Raw genomic sequence first — 21,365 nt, 5'->3', positions numbered from 1 at the left:
TAATTTCAATAACTGATTGCAGGAACTTCTAGCAAATTATAAGATATCAGAAATTCCAATGTTACCATATTATTCATTTAATAAGTGATTTTTCTTTTTTCAAAAGTTAAGAAAAATTGGCTATAAATCCCTACATACAATAGAGAGAGTTTACATATTTACAAAACTAGATTTGATAAGAGATTCATGATCACAATCAAAGCTTAATTTAATCTGCATTGCATTTGTTCTAATCCCCTTTTTTATATTTAAATATATTATTGAGAAATCAAGAATGTTTCGGAAAATGAGAGGAAGTGGCCTCGCAACAAACATACAATTGTAAAAAATTAGAGCTCTGAAGTGATTAAAAAAATTAATTGTGCTTAATCATGATGTTAAACAATAATAGAATACCATTTATTTAAATATTTTTGGACATTTTCTACATTTTCAAATATATTGATTTCAATTACAACACAGAATACAAAATGTACAGTTCTCACTTTATATTTATTTTTATTACAAATATTTGCATCGTAAAAAACAAAAGAAATAGTATTTTTCAATTCACCTAATACAAGTACTGTAGTGCAATCTCTTTATCATGAAAGTTGAACTTACCAGTGTAGAATTATGTACAAAAAATAACTTAATTCAAAAATAAAACAATGGAAAACTTTATTGCCTCTGAGTCCACTCAGTCCTACTTCTTGTTCAGCCAATTGCTCAAACAAGTTTGTTTACCTTTGCAGGAGATAATGACCACTTCTTGTTTACGTCACCTGAAAGTGAGAACAGGCATTTGTGTGGCACTGTTATAGCCGGCATCGCTAAGATATTTACTTGCCAGATGCGCTAAAGATTCATATGTCCTTCCATGATTCAACCACCATTCCAGAGGACATGCGTCCATGCTGATGACGGGTTTTGCTCGATAACAATCCAAAGCAGTGTGGACCGACACATGTTCATTTTCATCATGAGTCAGATGACACCAGAAGAAGGTTGACTTTCTTTTTTGGTCTTTCGGGTTCTGTAGTTTCCACATCAGAGTGTTGCTCTTTTAAGACTTCTGAAAGCATGCTCCACACCTTGTCCCTTTCAGATTTTGGAAGGCACTTCAGATTCTTAAACCTTGGGTTGAGTGCTGTAGCTATCTTTAGAAATCTCACATTGGTACCTTCTTTGCTTTTTGTCAAATCTTCGGTGAAGGTGTTCTTAAAATGAACAACATGTGCTGGGTCATCATCCGAGACTGCTATAACATGAAATATATGGCAGAATGTGGATAAAACAGAGCAGGAGACATACAATTCTCCCCAAAGGAGTTCAGTCACAAATTTGATTAACACTTATTTAACGAGCATCGTCAGTATGGAAGCATGTCCTCTGGAATGTTGGCCGAAGCATAAAGGGGCATATGAATGTTTAGCATATCTGGCATGTAAATACCTTGCAATGCTGGCTACAACATTGCCACGCGAACGCTTGTTCTCACTTTCGTGTGACATTGTAAATAAGAAGCGGGCAGCAGTATCTCCTGTAAATGTAAACAAACTTGTTTGTCTTAGCCATTGGCTGAATAAGAAGTAGGACTGAGTGGACTTGTAGGCTCTAAAGTTTTACATTGTTTTGTTTTTGAGTGCAGTTATGTAACAAAAAAAATCTATATTTGTAAATTGCACTTTCACAATAAAGAGATTTCACTACAGCACTTGTATGAGGTGAACTGAAAAATACTATTTCTTTTGTTTATGATGTTTACTGTGGAAATATTTGTAAACAAAAATAATAATATAAAGTGAGCAATGTACACTTTGTTTTCTGTGTTGTAATTGAAATCAATATATTTGAAAATATAGAAAAACATCCAAAAATATTTAATATATTTCAATTGGTATTCTATTATTTAAACTGCGATTAATCACAATTAATTTTTTAAATTGCGATTAATATTTTTGAGTTAATCGTGTGAGTTAACTGCGATTAATCGACAGCCCTATAAAAATACAATATAGTAAGAATTGCCCCATAAAATAATAGGAAATACAAGGTCACATTGTTGCAGAGACTGTAATGATGTTACATCAGCCAGTAAAGAGCAGGAGAGAAGTGGCATAAATTCAAGCCAAAAGAGGAAGCAAGCAAAGAACTCCTTTAGCCCAACTGCCAAACCAAGCCAAATAGCTTATGTTCACTTTGGTGCCTGTCCTATCAATGAGAAATATATAGCCTTGGGCTCAATTGCTATATAACCCTATAGAATGTGATGAGCTTCCTCCATGGAAGCAATATCTGACTGGCCTTATGGCTGCTGGTGGTGGCTGGGTGGTGGTTAGTGGTCTGGGATATACAGGAAGTCAGACTAGATGATCTGGTAGTCCCTTCTGGCTTTATATTTTCTATGACTCTATGTAAATCCAAAGGAGAGACCAACCAAATTATGGCTCTCTGAATATGTGATGTACATCCATGGCGAGATGCCCCTAGAGTCCTATGGAGGTATGATATACATATATCGGATGAACACTTCTACAGATTGATCCACATGTGACATTGGTTTATCAGCACAAAGCCTGTGGATACACAATATCATGGTTGTTTCCACTCACAGATCCCCATATGGAGGGCCCCTTCCATGCATGACTCTTCTCCTATTCCTACAGAAGAGGAGAGTGACCAGCTGCCTCCACATGTGGAATGGACTCCCACTAATCCTACTCCACAGATCTGGCTCCGTGCTAGGGGAAGGGCAGAGATTGGGCTGGGGAGGGTCAAAGAGTACAGACACTGTTCCCCTTCCAGTCTGGTGGAGATTCCCAGAATGAGATAATATGGCCTAGTGCTGTATTTTTTAGCAATGCTACTTTAATGGAGTCCACAGAGGCCAGAGCCAATGGGTTTTTGTAGTTGTTGGGATTTTTTAATACAATACCAATTAATTTTCTAAAATATCTGATTTAATCAAAATATGATGCTTGCTCTATCAGCAGGACATACCTGGAGTCCTGGCTCTAATAAAATACTATCCATTTTACATATAGCATCCTCGATACCTAGCATCATAAAACACTTTGCAATGAGAGGTGGAACAGAAAGATAATACAGGAGTTGGGTACAGCAACATACTATATAAAATGACATACAAAGGTAAAGTAGAAGAAAAGGAACAAGGGAGAAGACAAGTGAAAGCAATAGAGATGAAAGTAAATATCCTAGCAAACTAGTAAAAGAGGGAAGGGGGGCGGAAGGATGCAGCAATGGAAAAAAGAAAGGCAAGTAGAATTTAATGTTGACTGTCAGCTAAACTGGAGAAAAAAGATTCAAGATGAGATTTGAGAAATAGAAAAAAAAGGAGTGCCTGATCCAGAGCCCACTGAAGTCAGTGCAAATCTGTCCATTGATTTCAGTGGGCTTTGGAGTAAGCCTTCAGATTGTTCTGAAGGACGGAGTGATCACAGAATACAAGACATCAGAGATGGAAAATATCTATGAGTAATCAGATCTTTCCAGACGCCAGTGCAAGATTGCTCTTCATTTTCAAGTACCTTATCCACTGCTGGAGTATTGAACTGGATGTTCTCTCTCAAATGTTAAAGATTTGGAGATGAATTAAATTATAAAAGATGTGCTGTGCACCTGCTGTTTAGCTCTACTGCAACTCATCTTTGGAAATAATTCTTGCTCTGGCTCCCTGTATGCTGCCAGCTTTCTCAGAAGACGGACTAGTATATTAACAGCCAGAGTAAAACACAAGATGTCACCACAATATGCATCTGTAAGTCTTACAGATAAAGTTCTTTAGAAGTTTGTACCTCCTACATTGCCTAGTTTTTAAAACATGGCATGGTATGTGTAATTTACAAAGTATTTTCCGTGAATCAACATGAGATTTGCAATCTACTACAGAGAGCTAGAAATTTCCACAAGTGACACTCTTGCCTAGGATGGGCAATAAATCATAACAGACCGACACCAGTTTCCCAATCAAATGTATCAAGATTTTCATCATGTATAAGGGACAGAAACCTTAATAATTCAGGATGCTATTAGGGCCCTTTCTGGTCATGACGGTGTGTGAGGGGGACGGTGAATGAGTTGGTGTCTGCATAGCTAAATGGGAGATGAATAGTGGTAGGGTAAGAGTGTGAGTGACTGTATTGACAGTCAAGTATCAGAGGGGTAGCCGTGTTAGTCTGGATCTGTAAAAACTGACAAAGAGTCCTGTAGCACCTTAGTCTGTAAGGTGCCACAGGACTCTTTGTCGCTTTGTATTGACAGTGTGTTGTTGGGGTGCAGGGAAGAGAGAGAGACACAGAGATATACAGTGATGCAGGGCACTATTTTCTTCAGAGAGCACAGACCAATACACTAAAAAGGATGCCTGGGAACCCTGCATCTTGCCTGATGTTCTTACTGTCCCTGCCTCAGTGACCTGCTCACTTGCTGGAAATGCTGTCCCTGTCTCAGGTTGGAGAAACTGTTAAGAAAGAAAATCGTATCGGGTACGGCACTGTTTAAACTGTGTCTTGACCTAATTAAAAAAAATGATTCAAAACCGGAGAAAGTGTGAAAGAGGCTAATGTGGGGGAAGAGTGAGGTGAGGAGTTAGCTGGGGGAAAGACAGAATGGGGTCCCCGCTTTTCAATTTTTTGGGGTGAGAACCTTATCTCACCAAAATTTGAGGAGCCTAGTATCTCCTTATTGTGATTTTCCATGCTGGAAAGGGAGAGGCAGCTGATATTTGGTCAAGAACGTGCAGATCTAAAGGAGGGCAAAAGAAGAGGGAGTCCATGCTAATATAGTTTTAGAAGTGAAAAAGTCAGAAACCCAGAGCTAGACTGCTATACGGCAGTCATGGCCCATGGTCCCAGGGCAAAGTGCCCTAAAGCCAGCTTAACCTGCTTCCAGAGGACAGGGGCCTTCAGCTGGCGCACTGCTCTGCGGGCTCCTATGCATACAATCAGGAGACCAGTGCCTGAAGCACGGCTGAGGAAAGGCAGCATGGCCAAGATGTCTCTAAGCTCTTCTGATCCTTAGCTGCTGTAATGGCACTTAGGGCCATAAGCAGCTGGTGCAACTTAGTAGAGGCTGTAAATTGTTCTAAGTTGCACCGAGGGGCTGGATTGGTGCAGATACATCCGAGGACTGGGGGGATGCAAGGTGATTTAAGGACACCTTTCCATCCCCTCTTCCTGAGCAGTACTAAGTGTGCCTCAGCTGCAGGGTAGGTTCTGTGCCAACGGTGCACATTAGTGCTGTTCCTGGTCTGCGTTAGCCTACACCACTTCTGCTGGAACGGCTCCATCATTCAGGAGCCCCACTTTTTACTCTGCACAGTCATTCTTGCCACTGTGCAGCTATTATAACCGTCCCCACATCAGTCTCGGTCTCACTCACACCATTCACGGAATATGAAACAAAGCCAAACTGCAACACTTACCTGGCAACATTTTTATTCCAGTTTTTTATTTTGAAACAGTAATTTTTGTATTTTGAAATTTCTTATGGAATTCCTTCGCCCGTTATCCACACGAGAGTCCTGGGCAGAGCTGAATACAACCACATAAAATGCAAACTAGCTCAGGCTGAGCATATAGAAGAGGAGCCACAGGAAAAAAAATGAAGGGTCATATCCTCAGCTGGGGTAAATTGGAGTAGCTCCATTGACTTCAGTAAGGAGAGAACACAGACAAATGAGATCAGGTTGTTGATCCATTGAGTACAGGATCCTGGCTCCTGCAGCGCCCATTCCTACTTCCAGGAAGGCAACTCCCTTCTATCAATAATGCACCTGGCCAACTGGCAGTGCTGGACATGGGGAAGGGGGGAATTCCTTAGTGTTCTCTGTGGCAAACAGCAAACACCTTCAGCCATGAGATTTGATTACTCTAACCGTAGCATTCATCATTATAAATGCCATTACTCATAAATGCATGGATTTTAAGGCCAGAAGGGACCATTATGATCATATAGCCTGACCTCCTGTATGAGACAAGCTACAGAATTTCTCCTGGTAATTCCTGCAGCAAATCCAGTCAATTGATGGGCTAGAACACATTTTTAATCGAGTTTTGATTTAAAGACTCCAATATCCTTTAGTAACCTGTGTCAATATTTTATCAATACATTAGAAGCAAGAGGAAGATCAAGGACAGGGTAGGCCTACTGCTCAGTGAGGAGGGAGAAACAGTAACAGGAAACTTGGAAATGGCAGAGATGCTTAATGACTTCTTTGTTTCGGTCTTCACAAAGAAGTTTGAAGGAATGCCTAACATAGTGAATGCTAATGGAAAGGGGGTAGGTTTAGAAGATAAAATAAAAAAAGAACAAGTTAAAAATCATTTAGAAAACTTAGGGCCTGATGAAATGCATCTTAGAATACTCAAGGAGCTAATAGAGGAGGTATCTGAGCCTCTAGCTATTATCTTTGGAAAATCATGGGAGACAGGAGAGATTCCAGAAGACTGGAAAAGGGCAAATATACTGCCCATCTATAAAAAGGGAAATAAAAACAACCCAGGAAACTACAGACCAGTTAGTTTAACTTCTGTGCCAGGGAAGATAATGGAGCAAGTAATTAAGGAAATCATCTGCAAACACTTGGAAGATGGTAAAGTGATAGGGAATAGCCAGCATGGATTTGTAAAGAACAAATCATGTCAAACCAATCTGATAGCTTTCTTCGATAGGATAACGAGTCTTGTGGATAAGGTAGAAGCGGTGGATGTGGTATACCTAGACTTTAGTAAGGCATTTGATACGGTCTCACATGATATTCTTATTGATAAACTAGGCAAATACAACTTAGATGGGGCTACTATAAGATGGGTGCATAACTCGCTGGATAACCGTACTCAGAGTAGTTATTAATGGTTCCCAATCCTGCTGGAAAGGTATAACGAGTGGGATTCTGCAGGGGTCTGTTTTGGGACCGGCTCTGTTCAATATCTTCATTAACGACTTAGATATTGGTATAGAAAGTACGCTTATTAAGTTTGCAGATGATACCAAACTGAGAGGGATTGCAACTGCTTTGGAGGACAGGGTCATAATTCAAAATGATCTGGACAAATAGGAGAAATGGTCTGAGGTAAACAGGATGAAGTTTAAAAAAGACAAATGCAAAGTGCTCCACTTAGGAAGGAACAATCAGTTTCACACATACAGAATGGGAAGAGACTGTCTAGGAAGGAGTATGGCAGAAAGGGATATAGGGGTTATAGTGGACCACAAGCTAAATATGCGTCAACAGTGTGATGCTGTTGCAAAAAAAGCAAACGTGATTCTGGGATGCATTAACAGGTGAGTTGTGAGCAAGACACGAGAAGTAATTCTTCCGCTCTACTCTGCGCTGGTTAGGCCTCAGCTGGAGTATTGTGTCCAGTTCTGGGCACCGCATTTCAAGAAAGATGTGGAGAAATTGGAGAGGGTCCAGAGAAGAGCAACAAGAATGATTAAAGGTCTTGAGAACATGACCTATGAAGGAAGGCTGAAAGAATTGGATTAGTTTAGTTTGGAAAAGAGAAGACTGAGAGGGGACATGATAGCAGTTTTCAGGTATCTAAAAGGGTGTCATAAAGAAGAGGGAGAAAACTTGTTCACCTTAGCCTCTAAGGAAAGAACAAGAAGCAATGGGCTTAAACTGCAGCAGGGGAGGTTTGAGTTGGACATTAGGGAAAAGTTCCTAACTGTCAGGTGGTTAAACACTGGAATAAATTGCCTAGGGAGGTTGTGGAATCTCCATTAAGAGTAGGTTAGATAAATGTCTATCAGGGATGGTCTAGACAATATTTGGTCCTGCCATGAGGGCAGGGGACTGGACTCGATGACCTCTCGAGGTCCTTTCCAATCCTAGAATCTATGAATCTATGAATAGGTAATTATCCACACCACTAAAAACTTGTATCTCATTTCCAGTCTGAATATTGCTGACTTCAAATTCCAGCCACTGGATCTTGCCATGTTTTTTGTCTGATAGATTAAATAGTCCTCTAATATCAGATAACCGCTCCTTGTGTAGGTACTAATTGACCATCATCAAGTCACCTCTTAAACTTCTCTTCTATAAACTAAATAGATTGAACTCTTAAGTTTCTCACTGTAAGGCATGATTTCCAGACCATGAGTTATTCTTGTAGGTCTTCTCTGAGCCCTCTTCAACTTTTCAGCATTCATTCTGAAGATTGGATACCAGAACTGGGTACACCATTCCAGTAGTGGTCTCACTAATGTCATGTACAGATATAATGCCACCTCCTTAATATTCTTCACTTTATACAGCTAAGGATCATGGTAGCCCTTTTTTGCTGTAGTTTCACACTGGGAGCTCACGTTCACTTGCTTACCAACAATGACGTCCTTCTTAGATCACTGCTTTCTAGTGTACAGTCTCCCAGTCTATAAGTCTATTTTTTGATCCTAGATGTACAACCTTGCATTTGGCTATATTTTTACTATTATTGTTCATACAGTTATCCAAAGTGTCCCTTGACTGACAGAACAATGCTGGGTTCTAAGCTGGGGCAGCTTTTATTGTGAAGATAAGTTTTAACACCTGTTTGAAATGTTGACTAACAGTTGGGGAAAAGTGCCAGGATTTATGGGATTTTTAAAATATCTTTGGTTCCGATGGATAAATCACAGAGCCAGGTCTCCAATCTGCCTCCATACAGAGGAGCTTCTCCAGCCCAAAGTAAAAAGAAAGTCTGAAAAGTGAGTAGAGCTGAAAGTCTCAGTCTGAGGCACTGACGTAAATTTTATTTTCAACTCTGCATGGGAGTCAAACTAAAGATAAAATGATTCATGCGAGCAAACAGAGGCTTCTATTTAATAGGCCTTCCTGTCATAGGCCAGAGATCTAGAACCCGACTCTCCATTCTATTTACACATATTTTATGACAATGTAACTCCAATGAAATCTACAGAATTACACTTGTGTGTAACTAGTGGGGAATAAGGGCCCCAATGTCATGTGTGTTACAGATCACTCATTGCACACGTACTACACACCTACATATTGCTAGTGCTGTTTTTCAAACTGCTTTGTTTATTAATTATTTTAAAGGGCCTGAGGAAGTGTATTTTTTCCTCTGAGGAAGTTATATTAAAATCAGTGACTAAGCACCATGTTAAGCAAGGAAATGCAAACATGTTTTTGCCCCAGATTTATAAATTGGGGATACTTATGTTTATTTTGATCTCTGCCACAGAACTGACAAATTTATTACAAACATCAGAAAACAGAGTGCCGCAAACCCCTGTTTGCATACTTACTTTCATCACTCCCCCTGATTGGCTGGCGTTTTTGAGCTCTGTCATCAGTTGTGTTAAACTGCTGCAAAAGTACTTTGTGCTGCCAGAAACAAACAAACAAAAACCCATAATCATAAATGCAAGAAGAAACGTGGAGTAGATCTAATCAGACATACTGTATCAGAGATGCAGGTGAAAAAGTAAAACAAATACATTTGCAGTTTAATTCTTGAAAATATTTCAATATGTGTTGTTCTAATAAATTGTATGTTACTGAAGAGGAAAGTCAATAAGTCTTAAAGCAAAGCCTTTGTTTTAGAAGATTGCCAAATAAAGTCCATTTACCTTCTTTTGTGGCGCCTTAGTTTCTTCTGAACTATAGAAAGCAGAAAAAGCATACTGTATCATTAAATATATTTTGGAAGATATTTTCTACAATATATCAGTTTAGACATTGACCACTCTCCAAACTATTGTATGTAGGTATTCATACATTTTTTATACTAAGAAAATAAAGGAAGATTATCATAGTCTAAACTAGGATTGGGCAAATATTGCAAAAATTGTACACAATTAATTTGCAATTTTGTTCATAGCTTCATAGACTTTAAGGCCAGATGGAACCATTACATCAACTAGTCCGGGGTAGGCAACCTATGGCACGCGTGCCGAAGGCGGCACGTGAGCGGATTTTCAGTGGCACTCACACTGCCTGGATCTTGGCCACCGGTTTGGAGGGCTCTGCATTTTAATTTAATTTTAAATGAAGCTTCTTAAACATTTTGAAACCTTATTTACTTTATATACAACAATAGTTTAGTTATATATTTTAGACTTATAGAAAGAGACCTTCTAAAAAATAAAAATGTATTACTGGCATGCAAAACCTTAAATTAGAGTGAATAAATGAAGACTCGGCACACCACTTCTGAAAGGCTGCCGACCCCTGATCTAGTCTGATCTCTTTGCTTCAGTGGAATTTACAATTCCTTTCATATTCTGTCTGTGAACGTTTATGAGTGAATTTGGTATTTGCAAGAATGTTCATAGAGAGAAAAAGTGTCACATATGCTTGTCTGAACATGCATGAACATGGAAGTGTTTTTCTGTTAGAGCAGCCATCTTGAAAGCTTCCCATGGACTTGGGGAACACTTTCCAGCCAGCTGTAAGATAGACATTTTTCACTGGGTATTTAGTTGTAAAATGAACCAAAAAAGAAAAGACCTTACATTTGTTTTACAGTCTTATCTAGCTCTGAGAGTTGCTCTTTTAGTGCTGTAATAATTCTTGCATCATCTGATACAGATACATAAAATTCCTGTAAATGATACAGAACAGTCTTTGAACAACAAAACAATAGATGAGTTGTACCTAAAAAGATAAAGAATTAGTGAGCTTACATATGCTAGTTTACTGATTACTAAGAGTGAGACCCAGTTTAGTGAATAGGGGAACAATAAGATGCCCCACAACACTCAAATTCTGGGCCTATTCCTGTATCCCTTCTGTTTGTGTAACTCCAGCTGACTTAAATTAAAACTTTACATGGAAGGAAGCATGATAGTAAAAATGTGAGACAGATGTGAATGTGCTTTTTCTAGTTAAGCACTGCCCTGCCAAAGCCCATACTCCACATTTTTGATAATTTTATACATAATGCAGTGAAACACTGTTACAGTTAGGTCACTTTGTTTTAAAAGAGCAATCTCACTATTGTTGTTGTTGTTATTCCTTATATGACATCCCAAATGTACTGTGCACTACAAGCAAATACAAAGGCATGGTACCTGCCCCCAAAGAGTTTACAATCTTCATAACAATTGACATTGTTATGGGTCAAATGCTGTAGCTGGGCTGTGTGTATGGGAGATCTGCAAGGACCTTGGGGGGAAGGACTTCAGGCTACAGCAGCCAGTGTGGCTGCAGGGTAGCCTCAGTTGGGGATGGAGTGCTCTTTGGCTTCACATAGTGACAGATCCTCTAGCCCCTCCCTGGCACATACCAACAAGATTCAAACAAACAATCTACATGACAGGGTTTAGGAAGACCTTTGTGGCATGCAGAGGGTCTATTCTCCCTTGGCAAAATCCTGCCTCTCACCCCTGCACAGCAGAACTACAATGATTCTGCTGTTGTCAGATCCCTCTTCACTGTGCGACAGAGTATCGTACAAATACCCACAAAGCATGGATTTGTACCTGCTGGCTCTATAATTGTTGTGCATTAAAATAAAAACCAATCACGTGTGTACTCTGCAGCCAAAACTGAGAAAGAAAACACAAACAGAACATTGCACTTTAAAATGATCTATGGCATCTACACACTTGTTAACAGAATTCTAAAGGTTGTGAAGTGGACTTATGCAAATCCTCCTTGGTAGCTGCTCTTCAGTATAATGATACAATAGCAATCCCACTGTACCTCCAGAAAGGCCATTGCTGCTTCATCCTCTTGTAGTAGATCTCCATACAAAGCAGCCCACTGTAGAACCAGTCGGATGACTCGCCTTTTATTATTAAGTGCATAATCCATTTTCTCCTGCTCTGAACCTTGGGAAGGCTGGGCATGGTAAGTGCCAAGGTGTCAAGGAAAATATTTACTGAGTTAAGATGTCCAATACAGTAAGAACTGAAGAAACTACTCTTTTCAGGGGCTTTTCAACAGGAATTTCATGATCAGTGAGGTTGGAGGGTCAGATTTACACACCTTTTTTGTTTCTTACCATATTATAAAGGTATAATGAGGCCTCTCAGTAGCATCGTTCATGAAACAATAGAGGGCATTTTCTAAGGAATGTATCAAGAATCACAATCAGACTGTTTGTCATAGCTTTATAATGGAGCAAGAGAGATGACACTTAAGAGCCAGGGAAATGATGGTTAATCATTTCATCTAAAGAGAACATTTAGTCCTGTTCTTCTGGTAGAATAAGAAGGAATCATGGAAATAAAAGAATAAAACTTTCCCCCCCTTTGGTTACAAATTATTTCAGCTTCTATCTGCAAGAGATTTTACCACCTGTTTACATGTAGTAAATCTTTGGCATTATTACTCCTATTTCTAATTTTATTACAGTATTCCCAGGAATCCCAACTGAGTTGGGTCCCCTTGTGCTAGATGCTATACATACATCTGTTGAAAGATAGTCCTTTCCCTGAAGAGTTTACAGTCAAAACAGACAAAGGGTAGAAGAAAGGAAATATGCCCGTTTTATAGATGAGGAACTGAGGCATAGAGGAATTAACTGATTTGGCTACAGTCATTCAGGAAGTCTTGACTCTGTCACATAAGTTAGCCGCGTATCATATCCTGTGCACAGCACTTTGTGACATGCATTTAACAACATAAACAATAAAATATAAAGCTACATATTTAACAAATGGTGGCTTTACTTTTTTAACTTTTTAATTGCAAAAACATGGAAATTAGATGCAAAAACTTTTTTTGAAAAGGAAAAAAAAATGTAGAAAAAGATAAAGATATAAACAAACTGCACCAAAGCATAGTTTCTGCGTTCACATATCTTGTAAGTATCACAAAGGACAGCACACCTGTCAGGTGCTCGCTCCTGTACCTACAACTGTAATCTAAAGAGCACTGGGCTTGTATAAAAGACTGCACTGATGCCTCTATACATTTATGGGGAGCAGACTAGAGAGCGGGGATTGGCCTGTGGACCCTCTCCCCAACCAGAGGGAGGAAGGTTCAAGAGATTTATTGAATCAAGATTTTATTTTAGTAACATTAAGCCAAATGCACCTCTGGTGTACCTCCACTGTAATGAGCAGATATCCGCTGGGGAGAATTGGGCCCATTGAGACTAGGTTTAGGAAAACATTTTCTTTAAATATTGTATTGAATCATATCATGCAGGATTAGATCAAATAACGCAAATGTAAAGTGCAGCACGTAATGGTATATAATTTGTGTACTCTGTAAATTCAACTGGCCTGAGTGTTATTTAAAGGCTTCATTCAGCTTGTGCTTAAGCTCAGGCTGCTTAGCCACATAAGGGGCCTTATACATAAATAAATAACTAGAAAGCACGTCCATGGAATTGTAAACAGAAAACACTCCCTTTTGGGATTGGAAGTTTGGGGCCAGGGAAGCTTTATTTCAATTTGCAAAAAGGAAAAAAAAGGGGGGGCAGTGAAGATGTCTACATGGTCTCACCGAATCTCATTGGAAGAGTCTGTCTCAGAATCACTACAAAGCAAAACAAAATTCACACATAATAAATACAGAGAGGTCTACTTGTCCGTAACTTACGGGAGAGACCATCAGTACAGCTTGCCTGCCTCCTGGTCTATTACCTCTAGGAAAGGTTTCAGAGTAGCAGCCGTGTTAGTCTGTATCCGCAAAAAGAACAGGAGTACTTGTGGCACCTTAGAGACTAACAAATACCTCTAGGAAAGGCAGGGTTTATACAGTCTCCTTATATCCCAGCAGGTCTTCCCCCATGCTTGCACTACTACCCTGCCCTAGGAATTACACTTCCAAGCCTGTAGTGCTCTCCCGGTTCTGACAGACAGACAGGCAGGACCCACCAAGAACCAACTTGATCTCTCACCACTGAAGGGAGAGGGAAGTTCCAGCCCACCTCTGATTATACAAATCTACCCTGGGCACTAAAACCAAAGGTATCAGCAGCCCACATGGCTTTCCCAAGACTTCTCCCTCAGTGACCTTATTTCCTGTCCCAAATGTCCTTTATTGAAAACCTGGCATGGGGTAATACTGGCCTCATAAATCTTAAATTGCTTGTATGCCCCATTATAGGCCTTATGCTGACATTAATTCAAGTCTGATCCTGCTAGGGTTCCCAACTTCGTAATATTTAAAAACTGGACACTCCAGCAAGTGCTGGAACCTCCCCTTCCCCTCCCCGGCCCCACACCTTTCTCCTAGGCCTCACCCATGCCCCACCTCTTCCCCCAAGGCCCTGCTCCTGCCCTGCCCCTTCCCCCAGAGGCCCCACCCCTATTCACTCCTCTTTCTCTCTCCCTCCATCGCTCACTGCTTTTCCCCTCCCCCCCACTCGTGAGTCAGGAGAGACTCACCTGCAGAGCCGGGCAGGGCCGGCTTTAGGAAGTGCGGGGCCCGATTCAAATAGTTTTGACGGGGCCCCGGCAGGGTTGACTTAAAAAAAAAAACCAAAAAAAACATAAAAAAATCACATGGGGCTTGTACTCACCAGGCCGCGCTCCTAGTCTTTGGCGGCGGGTCCTTCACTCGCTCCGGGTCTTCGGTGGCACTGAAGGACCCGCCGCCAAAGACACAGAGCGCCGTTGGGTGAGTAAAAATTAAAAAGGCGCCTCTAGCCAGGGAAGGGATTCTCTGCCACTTGCCCCCCACTCTGGGCGGCCCTGCCACTCGGCGCGGGGCCCTCTTAGGCGCGGGGCCCGATTCGGGGGAATTGGTGGAATTGGCCTAAGGCCGGCCCTGGAGCCGGGGCTAGGAGCTGCAGCCACCCAATGCAGGTAAGAGGTGGCCCTGGCTGAGTAGGGGCTGGCAGTGGCATGGGTGATGACGTGGCGCCTCCCCACCTCTCCCACCCGCAGTAACCGGACTTTGGGAGTCTGCTCAGTAGATCTGACTGGACAGTCAGCTCCCCTTTTCAACTAGACTTTCTGGTCGAAAACTGGACACCTGGCCCTCCTAGATCCTGCTCTTGTTGAACTGAATAGGAATTTCATCATTGCCTTCAGTGGAAGCAGGATCAGACCCTTCATGCACTTGCCTTGCCTCTCGTTGATTTTAGGTTAATAGTATAAATTGTGGGAGGAAAAATTGCTCCCAATACACTGAGGTTTGTGTGAGAATTAGGGAGAGAATGATTGTGGTGGTAACTTGGAGTTGCCTTCCATGGAAGAATTTTTAGCCATGGCCTCTCCTACATATGATAGCTTTGATATGAATCTGGACATAGTGAACTTTAAGAATTCATTTATTTCCATTGTTTCAATCAAATCAAAGACTGGGGTTCATTCAGGACACTTTCAAGAGCTCACCCAGGAGACTTCAAACTCTTCATTAGAAATCAAAATCATCTGTAAGATCTATATTTCAATCTTTTCATTAGAAAATGACACCAAGGGCTCTTGTTTTTTTCCACATTAAAGCATTATATGAATAAAGCATTAATTGGAAAAAGGATGGGCTTATGAACAAGGAATTTTCTAATATCCCTCTGACCAAAAATACCCATAGAGATTAGGCATTTCACTAGGATTACTGGGACAGTTATATGACTGCTAAGCTTTTGAGTATGAACAGAGATCTGCATTCTAATTTAGTTTAGAACGGATTTAACGTGACTAGGGAAACAACATGTCAGCCTATTTATGAGAGTGCGTAAGTCCGAGGATCATAGGAAGTAAATAATATATTGCAGACTATGCTCTCTAACATTTCAAGCAGCAAATTTAACATTCCACTGAGTCATTTTCCTCATGCAGTTTCTACCTTTCAAACACTTATTATTTCATATATTTTTACCTACTTATTAACTGACTCACCACAGGCACCAGTAATTTTTACTGCTCATTTGCTTATTTTTAATTTGGCTCATAATGGCTCCTTCATTAATGTTATCATGGTGCAAGTTAGTGAAAACCTCCTAATTCTACATGTTGCAGATGCGTTACGGTTTGCAATCAGAAACACAATATTATTTATTTTTGCAATAAGAAAGTGTCAGATATGCAGTTAATTGTGAAACATGAATCGACACCAACATGGTTACAGCTTTGTACTTAGATCTTAGTTATGTTGGCATAAGATATCTTTGCTAGGAAGCAGAAGCAAGTTTTGAGTCTGTTCTTCCATCCATGAAATCAAAATTTCACTCCATTAATAACTAATAATTGTTTAAAGCCAATGTGCATCACTGTGATGGAGTATAAATTCTTGTTGGTATGATGGTAAATGAAATTAACAAAACGTACAATGTATTTTCTGTAGCTGCACAATGTAAGTATAAAGGTCTAATGGTTAAACTGTTGTTGTGTTTATATGAGACACATTTTTGATCAGATGATTACAGGTACTTTACAGTTTTCATTGGAGGTTCAGAATCAGGTGAAATCAAAAACACCCCCCTCTAGGCTTGTGGGTTCACAACAATTTATCTGTGCATTGAAGAGCAAACTCAAAACAATCTGCTGAAATCTATGTCACTAAGTTGTTGGTAAAGCAGGTAAAGTGCTTCAGGTGTGGAAGTCAGTGAAGCTGTTGACACTGATGTAATATTCGAAACAAGATCATTGCATCATGATCACATTCTGGATGGAAAATTTTGTGTGAGTTTATGAGAAGAGAGAGTTGAGAAATTAAGAGAGAGAAACAAACATGAGTGACCCCAACATAGAACTTCTAAAAGCTATTTGTTTTCCTGAAGATTTTGTATTTTGTAAATGCAAGTCTTCATAATAGCTGCCTGATATTACTGTTATAGGAATAGTACGATGTTTTATCTACTAATATAGTAAGGTCATTTGATGCCAGACTAATTACTAATGTAAGAAGCCATTTAACCATAGAATATTTACATTAATGGGGAATTAATTAATGAATTACTGGCAGTGCGCAATCAAATCCTCACTCAGTGCAGGAAGACAAGAAAATTATCATTCCAAAAATTGCCATGTAGAGTCAACAACTTAGGCTAATGAATTTCCAGGAGTTATGTAATTTTGAAAGACTGTTTTGAGAACTGAAAGCTCTTATATGAATTTCCAGGAGTGTTTGGAATTTTGGAAAACAGAATTTCATTTCCTGTCAAACTCTAAGAAAAGTTTTAATAAACTCATAAAATGTTCTAAGTTAAAAGAAAGCGTTAAAACTCAATTTAAAAGTTATCTGGCTCTTTCCTGCCAAAAGAAGAATGAAGGCAATTAAAGAAATGCTGCTTATTCATTTAATAGACTGCATATTCAGGAGCTGAAACTGTCACATAAGCCAACCCCAAAGGCACAGAACCAGTGAAAGAGTGGCAGCAACCAACTTGAATCTAAACTACCCCATTCGTCCCCACATGCTGTAGTTATCTGAATTGTTAGTAACGGAGTCATTTGGAAAAGTGAAGTAAAGTGAAAAAAACAGAAAACCAGAATTACATGAGAAATGTAATTCCACACTTGTCACAGAGGAAGTACAGAATACAAATACTCATGAAATGTGTTTCTGCTCTTCTTCATTGTTTAGCGTCATTAAATATAACTGAAAAAGCAATGTTCTGGCAAGAACTTCTGGCACCTTCTGAAAATACAGTCAGATAAACTCAGCTACTTGTAATTCATATTCTTAGAATAAAATAATTATAACAGTGATTGCCATTAAAACAATCAACATTTGTCTACAGTTAACATACAACCACAGCTATTTCCTATTCCATGTATGGAGAAAAATGGCATTACAGATACCACTGTGTGGTAACATGGACAATGCTGACAATTTTAACAGCAACCACTCACCTACTCACCTTCCCTGGGGATACTTTTGTTCTGATGTTTTAATTATTCTGCTTTCATTTTGCACAAAAAACGAACTGCTGGCTGAAGCAACCACTGACTTTCATTTACTCCAGGTGCCTTAAGACTTCAGCTATCATGCTGAAGGGATTGTTTTAACTTATAGGCACGTAATGTCACTCAGTGGAATTCAGCCTGCAGGATAAGAAATCTCTAGCAGGAAAGAAGGAGTTTTCAGACTCTTTATTTCACCATAGTATGAGTATGTATTGTGGCACTCTGTGCCCCATATTCACTATAATGATATGATTATGATATGGTTATAATATAATTATGATGCATCTTGTACAACATATGTCATGTAAGATGTCAATGGAAAAGTTATGGTTTGCTGAATATGATTATCCTATTTGTATGCATGTATCATTTTTGTATCTGGAGTTATGAATATTGACTATGCATCTGTATTTCAAATGTGTTTGCTTCTGGATAATTCCCACAGGTCAGTTTACATCCAGTCTAGCCAGCACATTCTGGAGGAAATATTCAAGGTAATGGGCCATCAATGAAAACAATGGAACATGGGAAAAGCTTATCCTCACCTGTGGACACTTCAGTCAGCATATGGATAATAGTTACCATGACTCATCAAAGCATGCAAGGGCATGTGACTAGATCAGGTGATATTGGATTCCATTTTAGTGCCTGTATTTTTCCACAAACTGTGTGTGTGAAGTTCCCGCCACATGGAAGAAACTATAAAAGGGAGAAGTGATGTCACCACTGGGCCTCACTCCCTACAACACAACACCTGGAATCACCTTAGGAATAAAGACTGAACTGAGGAAGGGGGGTCCCAGGCGGGAAACAAGGAAACGTGCCTGTGTATGGAAGCTTGGTGGACTGTTTGTACTATCTAACAGGGTGAGACACGGCTTGGTTCAAATCCTATCCAGTTTAGAGAACTTAGATTGTGTTTTTGTTTATTTCCTTTGATCTGTATGTTATTGCTTATAAACACTTAAAATCTATCTTTCTGTAGTTAATACATTTGTTTTATATTTTTTACCTAAAACAGTGAGGTCTTTGAATTGAAAAGGGAAATCTGCTCAGGAACCAGGGCTGGTGCATTGTCCTCCCCACATCAAGGGAGGGGCGGACTAGGTAATAATCTTTACTGATTAGGCTTTTGACCAGGGCAAGCCGGTACAGTTCTGGGGTCCTAGCTCTGGAGCTGGGGTGGGGGTGCTGGCTATAGCCTCTCTATTGTTAGTTCATGAGTGGTTGAGGAAAAGCACTCACATAACTGGGGGAGGGATAGCTCGGTGGTTTGAGCATTGGCCTGTTAAACTCAGGGTTGTGAACTCAAACCTTGAGGGGGCCATTTAGGGATCTGGGGCAAAAATCTGTCTGGGGATTGGTCCTGCTTTGAACGGGGGGTTGGACTAATGACCTCCTGAGGTCCCTTCCAACCATGATATTCTATGATTCTATAAACTGCAGCTGGGTGTGTACTTGTCTGTGTGAGTGCAAGTCCTGGAGAGGATTGTAGCTTATCACAGTGTGAGCATGAACCCAGGCTGGTGAGTCAGAGGGCTCAGTGGTACCCCAGTTCCAGGTTGCACCCCAGGGGGGACCCTCACATGTACCACTTGCTGGCAGCTTAAACACACAAAACTGTGAGTTATGAGTAGGCTTGGCAAAAAAAAAAAATTAAATAATTTTGACAGATAATATTAATGTTTATTTTGAGCATTTATTTTTATCAATTTAAATTTTCACATTTGAGAAAATTATGGGTTTTAAGCATTTTTAATTTTTTTGTCTATTTAAATTGTCACAGTTGCAAGAAATGATGGGGCATGTGTCAGGCAATGGTGAGGGGGCAGACAATTATTTAATGACTGCAGATGTCGAGATTCAAAAACTTAAAGCTTTATAGCCATTAAAACACAAATTATCAACATCACATGTCTAAACCTACAAAGTAAATATCCTTAAATCAAACTCTTACAGTCGTAAGCAGCATTTTTCTTACTTTGTCTATCTGTCAATTTTGATGACTATCGATGGAAATATTTTTTGTCGGTTTGTGTGTGTACAGTAAAATCTACATTGCCAACATTTACCAATAAAAATCTAATCCTTCCAAGCCTAATTATGAGTATTCTGTCATTCACACACTGGGAGCTTGGCCATAAAAGTGAGGCTCCATTAAACTTTACTTGTCTTTGGAGAGCTAGGAGTTTTTCAGAATGTGTCTGTCTCTTTTCTAATAGGAATAATCTTAAAAGGAATGTAAAATTTTAATCAAAAAAGGATATTGTGCCATCAAGGCTGGACAAAGCTGACTATTTGGCATAAAAACACAGTGCATCATAACAAAATCATTTAAAACAGAATCTGTGAAAAGAAAAACAAATAAAGCAGAAAGTTAAGCTCTTGAAACAACTCAGGGTTCATAACAATGATGCTTCTTTCAGTTAAAGATCTCATTAGCTTCCTGAAGACTGTGAAGAGGTCATTTTTTGGCTACAGTATTAAACTTGAGTACAGAGAATCTATGTATTTATCATGAAATATTGATTTGTTTGCTTTCTTGGAATGGATTCTGCTGTGGTTATGCTTCTAGATTTGACAGGTACCTGGCTTCAGTAGATGTACTCAGTCTGCATCAAATGAATCCTTGTCATGAAATACTGCACTAAGGCTCTGATTCAGCAAGGTATGTTAGCATGTGCCTTACTTTAAGCATACATTTATAGCCATTTGACTTCAATGGGCTTATACTAAATACTTCAGAAGAAGGCATCCCATGCATCACAATACTTCTGCACAACAGTGAAATATGTGGGCATAATTCTCATGTACACTAAGATCTTCTGTGTAATGAGAATCAGGCACTGTACATCTCAGTACCTAGGAAGCACCTGTCAACAGGGTGTATCAGCATAACAATTCCAAATAGTATATTAAGATGGGGAAGAATTCCTTGCTGACTCCAGCTGGCAATCAGCAAAAGACCAGAAATAAGTAGATTGATAGTCAAAGATCTAATGTATATTTTGATTCAAATCAATTCACAATTATGACATTTGAATTAAACATAGAAAACAGATTTCTAATGAGATTAATAATACAAATAAAACATTTTTAGGTTGGAAAGAAATGAAGGTCTACTATACCATTCACTACATTATGGCAACTGAAGAGCTACCTCTTCCCTCCAAATGAGCTGTTAGTGGGTTGCACTGGTGTAAATGATGGCGTCTTTTACCCGTTGTACTTGTGACGATGTATAGGGAGGACGATCTGGAATGGCTTTTAGAGCCTGACATAAGTTTGAGGGTTGGCAGTTTGTTTTAATTGTAAACTAAGCAAATTTTATATGGAATCAGTGAAACACAATAAACCCATTACCCCAGGGAGCCATTTTTATAGAGCCACTTTTTAGTGTAATAACAATTTAAGTCTTGTAATGGAGGGATATGAGGGAAAACATAGTGTGACAGCTGTGCCATCCATACTGTATCATCGCTTCCACTCTTTATATAATTCAGCATCTGGAAATGTCTCTCTGCTGGAAGTATATAAAGTCCTATGGACCTCAGCCAGAGTATTTTTTCTTTGTATAATTCACAAAACAAACTGGTTTC

The 21,365-nt window shown here is 39.5% G+C and overlaps 1 protein-coding gene across 7 annotated transcripts in view; it reads right to left on the bottom strand.

Moving 5' to 3' along the window:
- RAPGEF4 (Rap guanine nucleotide exchange factor 4) overlaps positions 1 to 21,365 on the bottom strand; it is a 299,132-nt gene that overhangs the window by 25,386 nt on the left and 252,381 nt on the right. For all 7 annotated transcript variants that reach the window (XM_065561831.1, XM_065561832.1, XM_008178407.3 and 4 more), the window contains 5 exons: positions 20,034 to 20,112; positions 11,660 to 11,810; positions 10,468 to 10,556; positions 9,583 to 9,613; positions 9,259 to 9,337 (listed from right to left, as the gene is read on the bottom strand). In XM_065561831.1, coding sequence (XP_065417903.1) covers positions 9,259 to 9,337; positions 9,583 to 9,613; positions 10,468 to 10,556; positions 11,660 to 11,810; positions 20,034 to 20,112 — 429 coding nt within the window. The remainder of the gene's footprint in view (positions 1 to 9,258; positions 9,338 to 9,582; positions 9,614 to 10,467; positions 10,557 to 11,659; positions 11,811 to 20,033; positions 20,113 to 21,365) is intronic.

The sequence above is a fragment of the Chrysemys picta genome, chromosome 11 (assembly GCF_011386835.1).
Source record: "Chrysemys picta bellii isolate R12L10 chromosome 11, ASM1138683v2, whole genome shotgun sequence".
Lineage (NCBI taxonomy): Eukaryota > Metazoa > Chordata > Testudines > Emydidae > Chrysemys > Chrysemys picta.
Note: the sequence above shows the minus strand (reverse complement) of the source record. Positions and strands in the feature narration are given on the sequence as shown.